This window comes from Capsicum annuum, chromosome 1 (assembly GCF_002878395.1).
Source record: "Capsicum annuum cultivar UCD-10X-F1 chromosome 1, UCD10Xv1.1, whole genome shotgun sequence".
Lineage (NCBI taxonomy): Eukaryota > Viridiplantae > Streptophyta > Magnoliopsida > Solanales > Solanaceae > Capsicum > Capsicum annuum.
In genome coordinates, this window is record NC_061111.1 from 14,019,741 (window position 1) to 14,027,978 (window position 8,238).

Sequence of the window (8,238 nt, forward strand, 5' to 3'; positions counted from 1 at the left end):
TAACAGTTTAAATATTATTGTTATTATTATTTTAGTATTGTTATTTATCATACACTGTTGTACTGCTAATTTTATTATTGTTATTATGGAAAAGGCTCAAAAATACCCCCGAACTATCTGAAATAGCTTAAAAATGCCCCTCGTTAGATTTTTGGCTCAAAAATATCCCTCCGTTAAATATTTGGCTCAAAAATACAGCTCCCTCTAACGGAATTTGGAAAAGGATAAAAAATACCCTTGAACTATCTGAAATGGGTCAAAAATACCCCTCTGTTAAATATTTGGCTCAAAAATACCCCTCCCCTCAACGAAATTAAATTATTTCGATTGAATTAAACCCTAACTTTAACTTTTTAACCCTAATACTTTAATTTTTTTACATTAAAGTATTTTTTTAATTTTAAAAATAAGATAATGAAAAAAAGTATTTGAATTATAATATAAATTGGTTGAATTTGATTTGGAAAATAAACATACATTTGTTCTAAAAAAGTATTTTCACTTTACATCTTTTTAATCTTTAAAGAAATTAACGAAATACAAATTTTCACTTAAAGAAATTAACGAAATATAAATTAAATGATGAACTTTATATAAATTAACGAAATAATCGAAATAATTAAATTTTGTTAAGGGAGGGGTATTTTTGAGCCAAATATTTAACAGAGAGGTATTTTTGACTCATTTCAGATAGTTCAGGGGTATTTCTGATCCTTTTCCGAATTCCGTTAGAGGGAGGGATATTTTTTAGCCAAATATTTAACGGAGAGATATTTTTGAGCCAAAAATCGCATTTTTAAGCTATATTGGATAGTTAAGGGCTATTTTTGAGTCTTTTCCATTATTATTATTATACCACTGTTCCCCAATATCCTCTCCTCATAAGGGGAGGTTTCATCAATTTATTTGACACATTTTTCCTTTTAGTCAGTCTAATACCAAACTATCAGCATAAGAAAAACAAACATCTACACCTTTAAAGCATGAAGATTGAAATTTCAAAAATACCATCCACATGAAATAAAATTACACTCGGCAATTGGCATGAAACACATATTAACGAAAAGGTGCCTGCTTCTAGACTCTTTATTAGTATTAATTGATGAAATGGCAAAAAGCACCTAGGGAAAGGACATAAACCTATTGTGGTTAAACGTCAACTATCTTAGTGACGATGGTGTAACTAATAAACCATAAAGCTAGTGGGGGTGGGTTAATAGGATAACTAATTGATTATATAACTTGACTCTAGATAACTAATTGGGCTAATAGAACCTGCCACTATATCTGCTTGTTTGTAAAGTTGAATTTGATAAGTGGTGAATATCAAATGTTAATGCCATGATTGTTTATATGAAAAAAAAATGATCCAATGAATCATCACATTGGAGTCAGTTTCCACCACAATATTAGCATAATTTTACTTGGTCAAATTGAAGGAAAATTCAAAGAGAGGAAAATTGTGGTACTCATATAGTATATATTTAAGGAAACACTTCTTCTAGTAATTTTTGCAATCATTATTTCTTCTTAGGGAAAGTGAACGAGCAAGTATAAAATTATCATATGGTGAAATGTAAAGTCAGTGTCATACTGTGAAATGCATGGCAAAACATTTTCTTTTAAAGAAAAAGGAGAGTAAATTAAAGAGTACAAATTTTGCCATGTTGAATTCATCAATCAATGGAATACTCTATTTTAAACAGCTACTAGAGTCAAATATGAAAAAAGTTCATATATTGAAATCACACACAACATATGTATCACTACTCTAAAACTGACACTATTTAAAAAAGATTCAAATAGAAAGGTAACCTATGACATCTCGGAATTACACTTTTCCTCCCGCCTCTGCGCGTGAAGGATGGAAGGAGGGCAAGAGCGAAGCACGGAGAGAGGTCTATTCTTTTCGCCATTTGCCATCCCATACTAAATATAGCTAGGATTTTCAATGAGTAATGGTGGCGGCGTCATTGATCTCAGATTTGGCTTTGGAGTCATCGAGATAATTCTGATATACATAAGAAAGAAATCCCCAAAGAGCAAGCAACAATGCAATGACTTTTTCACCATCCATTTTATCATGGAAGAAAATCACAGCAAATACTGGCACAGCAGGCAAACCCAAAGTACTTATCACATTCGAAAACAATGAGGACACTTCAAATATCAACCCCAACAAACCAATACAACAAATCTGCCAAAGCACAGCAGTCCAAATCAATGTCATCAAATACGAAACTTCGCCCTTCTGAAAACCATCCATCTCTGCTGTCAAAACTCTTACATCTCCGCTCGCGTATAGCCCCACAACACAAACACAAGTTGCTACGAATGACGGAAAGACTTGCATTTTCAAGATTGTGTCAAAGGTCTCACTTTTGATCACCCTCTTGAACGCCACTTCCAATAACGAGAGGTATAGCGCGTAAGTTGCTGATGCAGCCACCGTGCATACGAATCCAATCACGTATTTCCCAACTGGTAACTTCGTACTAGTGTCAGATTCTGAGTGAACTGCTAGTAGTGCAGCTGAGATTGTGACAATCACAACGGAATTAAGTATCAAAGCTGTGAACTTTTGCGCGTTTAGTAGGAGCGAAAACAGGCAATTGAAGGCCAATTGAGATGCACAAATGAGGGAATAAGTTGAGACAGGAAGGTACAATAGCCCATATGAATACATCAAATTGTCCCCTGCTAATAGTAAGCCAAAAAACACATAGATCACAAAAAGGGAAGTTCTTGATGGCTTTTCGCGCGATGAAGAGTCGATTTTCTTGGAAAATTTAAAGATGAAGAGCAGAGGAATCAAGATTGGGAAACCAGCTGATTGAACAAATGTTGCCATCCATTTACTATTTCCACCATGATCATAGTAAAATCTTCCTAAAAGTGTAGCTGCAGATTGGCCAACAAGTAGAAAAATGATGTACAAAAATATCCTAAACCACCATCCATAGTGTTTATTGGACCTTCCTGAAACTTGTTGCTGATTTGTTTCATCATCCTTTGATATTTGCCTGCTTGATTCTGTGTGTCATACACCACAAAATGGAATAATTAGTACATCAATTAGACGAGCGGAGTTGCTCGGATGGTGAGCACCCTCAGCCACCTCGATCCAATCTTGAGGTTGCAGTTTCAAGTCACCAAGGCAGAAGAAGGTGAAATAAAAGAAATAAGTACATCAAATAAGCAGAAACTATAATAGTTATCAAACAATTTATTTGTTCTAGTATCCTAAAAACAACAAATGATGAATTCTCAGTTGTAGAATCTTTTTCTTTCTCTATAGGAATCATAAGAACATACCCTATATACCTCTCCTCCTTTTCTTGAATTGTTATATTTACCAAAAAGAGTATCAAAGTTTGATCATAATAAAGAGCTAAAAAAGATGGGAAATAAAACAACTTTTGAAAGAAAAGAAAAAGAGGAAAGAAATCATTGACAGACCTTGGATTTGCAGCTCCACTTGTTGAATAGAGTTCTCCATGAATAAGTTGGTAAAGAGAATGATAGTAATAAAACCCTGCTCTTCTTTAATAAAGAAAGCAAAGAACTACTTGTGTAGAGCAGGGACAAGATTTTCACTAACAAACTTCAAAATATTAAACGCAGTGTGGCGTACTAAAAGGTTCCGTTATGTGAGGAAGATGAGACTATGTGTGACCATTTCTTCTGCCTGCTCTGATACTATGCATCATCTGTTGGAGAGAGTATATTTGTTATTATTTAATTATATTCTCAACAGATTATGCATAACTTTATCTTACATTTCTACAAAAGGTTGCTTTAAAAACTTATTTTGTGACCTCCTATACGGTGGCATCAACTTTATGAGAAGATTTTCGAATTCAAAATATATATATTAAAAAATTGAGAAAATTTAACATCAATTATATATACATAAAAAAAAATAAAAAATTCTAACTTTCTATAATATAGTTTTTGGATGGAAGAAATTCTAAGTTAAGTAAATTTAAATCACGTATACAAACTATCAGAAAGTCCTAAAAAGTTGAAAATTAGCTCTTTTAGAGACAACTGTATTCAGTATGACAACTTTGACGAACTTAAAAGGATGAAAAAGGCAAAAGTTGACTTACTAGCTCACTGTATGAATTGGACTCCAACGATGTAATTATTTCTCCTTGATTGATTACCTTATACTAATATTATACTAATTTAAAGGCAATTGATAGATATTGTATGCTATGTTAGGTATTTAGATATTTATTGTCGATCGACAAACTTATTAGTACGTGCATGTTACTTCATAAAAAGATTATGTTTAGTATATTAAAGTTTTCGAATTCTGTCATGCATGGAGTTCGGAGAAGATTCAGACCATTAAAGTCTATCGTGTGCAGTTTTACTCTATATTTTTACAAAATATCATTTTCACGGCTTAGATCTGTGATCATATATGTGCACTATATGACGAAAAATGTTATTTTAAGACAGAGAAGAAGAAAATGTATTCACAAAGGGACTAAAGTAAACCTAGAACTACTTGAAATAAATTTGTTTCGAAGAACACAAAGAAAGTGATGCAGTGAATGGATTGCTCATACCTTAATTAGAGGTTTTGGGTTCGAGTCTTGATATTGAAAATTTTTTGATGGAAATATTTAAAGATATGAAAGAATTTTTATTACTCCCTCTATTTCAAAGTAATTGACCTATTTTAATTTAAAACGAAGTTAAAAATAAAATAAAATAAAATTCTCTAATCTTAAATTAAATATATGCTAAACATACTAAAGATATGCTAAATGTTAGAGATTATAAAAAGAGAAAGAATCCTTATTTTTGAAACGAACTAAAACAAAGTATGTCAAATAATTTAAGACATGAAGTGTTTTTTTATTATTATTAAGTTGAAAGAGCCTCTCAAGTCTTTAATTAAAAAAAGGGGATAAGTGATTTCCACAATATTATTAAGTTAAATAAAAATAAAATCGATTAAACAACACTGTATTAGTAGTCTCAACAACTATCAAAGTTGTCGAACAATTTTTATAATTGTTGAGATAACTTTTTTAATTGTTGGAACGAAAATGTTTAAAAAAAACTTGAAGGACTTAATGTTTACTATCAAAGTTGTCGAACAACTTTTTATTCCTTTCACTTAATTTTTAAAACTTGAAGGACCCTCACTTAATTGAGAAACTTGTTTATACCTTTTAAACAACTTACTTCCAAGTCTTAATCGGTATTACTCATTGAATTGAATTCAATTCTTATACGAAATGGAAATTAGGTAGAATCTATTAAAGCAGACAAGGGCCTATATGCAGTTAATATATGAACTACTGTAACAATGATATTTTATACATTGGTCACTGTCCTCCCACATAACAAACGTTACCTTTGGTTGGTACCACTTAGAGATACTATTAAATTAAATTAAATTATCTCCACCTAATATTCAACATTGTAGGAAAGTTTGGTTTAGGAATAAGTAGTCTGAAAATTATGAATAAATAATTTGGTGATGCAGAGATTAGTAGTAATACATAAATTAATAATGCAAAGGTTTAAAATTAAACGCAAAGAGTATTTTCTTATGAGTGTTTTATTCATTGAATTAACAGTTAGATGTATGATACGTAAATTAAACTTTTGTTTGAACACATATATATATATCATCTCAGAAAGGTTCCGAGGAAACTTTTAAGGATAGCTTTTTTAACTTCAAATGTTGTATGCATGTATAACTAATCGTGGTGTTATTGTTCGATGATTTAAAAAGTCATGTGAATTAAACAATGTATAATTTACAGGAATATTAGTTATGCATGGATGCATTTCGAATTTGAAATTAGTACTCAAACAATATATAAAGTATCCAAGTTTTTATACTGTGATTATTTCTGATAATACAAAATTAAACCAATAAATGTGCCCTCATACATGGTGTATTATTTAATTCTTATGTTGCATAAGTACTCATAGGTACTTGCATAAAATGAAAGAGTTCATATAGATTATTTAACGTGGGATATGATGTGGAATAAAATTATGGATATTAATACTCTATTATATGTGTTAAAACAATTTTAAAATTAATCTTCGTGTTATTATTCAAATTCATGCATTGCAATCGTTTCATTAATATTAATTCCACGTAATTGACTCGACACGCCCATTAAAGTCAATATAACTCAATTGTTAGTTGTTACTTTGCTGTACCATTATGGTGAGAATATATATATATATATATATATATATATATATATATATATATATATAAACGAATTAATGTTAGCTATCAAAATCGAAATTTATTACTTCAATAGATTAGTGGATATATATGTTTCTAGTCTCTTCTGCTTAAAATTCTTGGAGAGGACTAATGATAGTAGCGGAGTCAGAATTTTCATTGAGGGAATTCCGAAGTATACATACGAATTAGTCGAAGTGGGTTCAGCATTTACTATATATACATAAAAAATATTTTTAATCATGTAAAAATGAAATCATTTTTCGCCAATGGAAATTTATGAGATGAAAGGTGGCTCCGGCCTTGATTGAGATACAGTGTGCATTAACTAACTACGTAAGCTTAATTATCACAATCAAAGATCGTGGTAGGGTAATATTTCTCATAGAAATTAATCTCATATTCGTGTAGAGAAAATATAGTTATCTTCAACCAATTAATTGGTGGGTATGCCTCAGGCTTTCTACTCTCTGGGCAAGCTTAGGAATAACTCAACAGATAGCTTTGGACTGCCCTCGGCCCTCTGATTGATTGCAAAAGTTCGTGAAAATTACTCCCTAAAAGGTTTATTGACTGTCTGTGTGCCTTCAAAAATCTTCTTTCTTTTTGTCCCTTTTGTCCTTAGCTATAAATCTTGCAACTGAATTCTGGTTCCTTGCTGGCACTACAAATCATAAAAGACCACGAGTCACAAATGGGACCCGCCTGATCAATCATGTCAAATGGAACCCTCCTGATCTATCACATTTTATGCTGTTTGGGAGCCTCCAACAATTAATGTGCGTGCAGACAACTAAGGAGTCCCTATACTCAGACGTGCGAGAGTTAGAGCCGTCAATATATATCAGGTCCGTTGGATCGGTTATTTAAGAACAAGGCCTTTTATTTTAATCCGACTCGGATAAGTCCGTAGGACTTGAGTAATGTGGGTTGGGCTAGTCCGTGGACCGGCGCATAAGTTAAATACATGCAACTATTTAGATTGCTTATTAGTATTTTTATTTGGTTTGAAGGATATCATGTCACAAGTTATTTAATTTCGCTATTAGGAGGATTTTTTGAGAATGTTGGAGACTTGATTAATAAGTATTAACACTATATAATATTGTCTGGTAATATTTAAGTTTATTAACATTCTAAAATTAAATTATAAAGTATTTTTTTTTAAATGGGCTGCCCATGAGGCCCACAATCCATGGAGTAATGATGGGTTTGGTGTTTTTTGACTCATCATTTTGATGGGTCAGTTCGGCCTTGCTTGTCGAACTCAAAGCCCGTATGAACTAGCCCGAATGAGCTGACCCGACCCGTATTGATAGCTCTAGTGAGAGCGTAGTCTACTGCTAATACTACTACTTTATCCAATAGTTGTACTACAGCTCAGGTTGTAAATATTAGAGGTCCTGGTACTACTTCGTTTGTATAAGGAGTTCACAAACTCCAGCCTCATAAAGTTTTGGCTTATGTTATATAAATCGATCCGTTTGCTACCAAAAAAAATTAATTGGTGGGGTATTGATAATTGATTTTTCACAACCAATTAAATATCATTAAGACCATCTACATATATATCAAGCAAACTAATTTACTTTATACACAATATAAAAAGGCTCAGTTGTGAGTAAACAAAACTTATCTATATACATACACAAGCATAATGAAAGATTTGATATATATTAGGTACATAGTATAACTTATGATACATATATTTATTTTCTAAATAATATAGCACTATATATACATAAATTAAATGTAGCAAGTAAAATTCAAATGATTTATCATCGATATACATATTATTGCATCAAGGAAAATTCATCAAAGTTTCTGATGCATTTTGTTTTTTATACTCTGATACATTATGATATATTAACACACAGATGCATCCATATGTAATGAACTAAAAATTGCACTCTTTTGGGTGATACATGTGCATAGAGATACACTCGTATGTATCATGGACTACGCTTTATATTCTAAATGAACTAGTGGACTATAATATATGAATA

At 31.5% G+C, this 8,238-nt stretch overlaps 1 protein-coding gene across 2 annotated transcripts; it reads right to left on the reverse strand.

Moving 5' to 3' along the window:
• Window positions 1-1,643: 1,643 nt before the first annotated feature.
• LOC107868766 (probable purine permease 11) lies at window positions 1,644-4,227 on the reverse strand. 2 transcript variants are annotated; one of them, XM_047394200.1, is made up of 3 exons: window positions 4,113-4,227; window positions 3,460-3,710; window positions 1,644-3,033 (listed from the first exon to the last, which is right to left on the reverse strand). In XM_047394200.1, the coding sequence occupies exons 2-3, from the start codon at window positions 3,497-3,499 to the stop codon at window positions 1,949-1,951; spliced, it is 1,125 nt and encodes a 374-aa protein (XP_047250156.1). In that variant the 5' UTR covers window positions 3,500-3,710; window positions 4,113-4,227; the 3' UTR covers window positions 1,644-1,948. The 2 variants fall into 2 exon arrangements, with proteins under 2 accessions (XP_047250156.1, XP_016570902.1); XM_016715416.2 differs by lacking the exon at window positions 4,113-4,227 and having other exon boundaries at window positions 3,460-4,003.
• Window positions 4,228-8,238: the final 4,011 nt, after the last annotated feature.

Coding starts and splice junctions, on each gene's coding strand:
- LOC107868766 (XM_047394200.1), bottom strand. CDS start 3,499: ATGGAGAACTCTATTCAACAAGTGGAGCTGCAAATCCAAG. Junction 3,034..3,459: donor AGTGGAGCTGCAAATCCAAG/GTCTGTCAATGA, acceptor TATGACACACAG/AATCAAGCAGGCAAATATCA.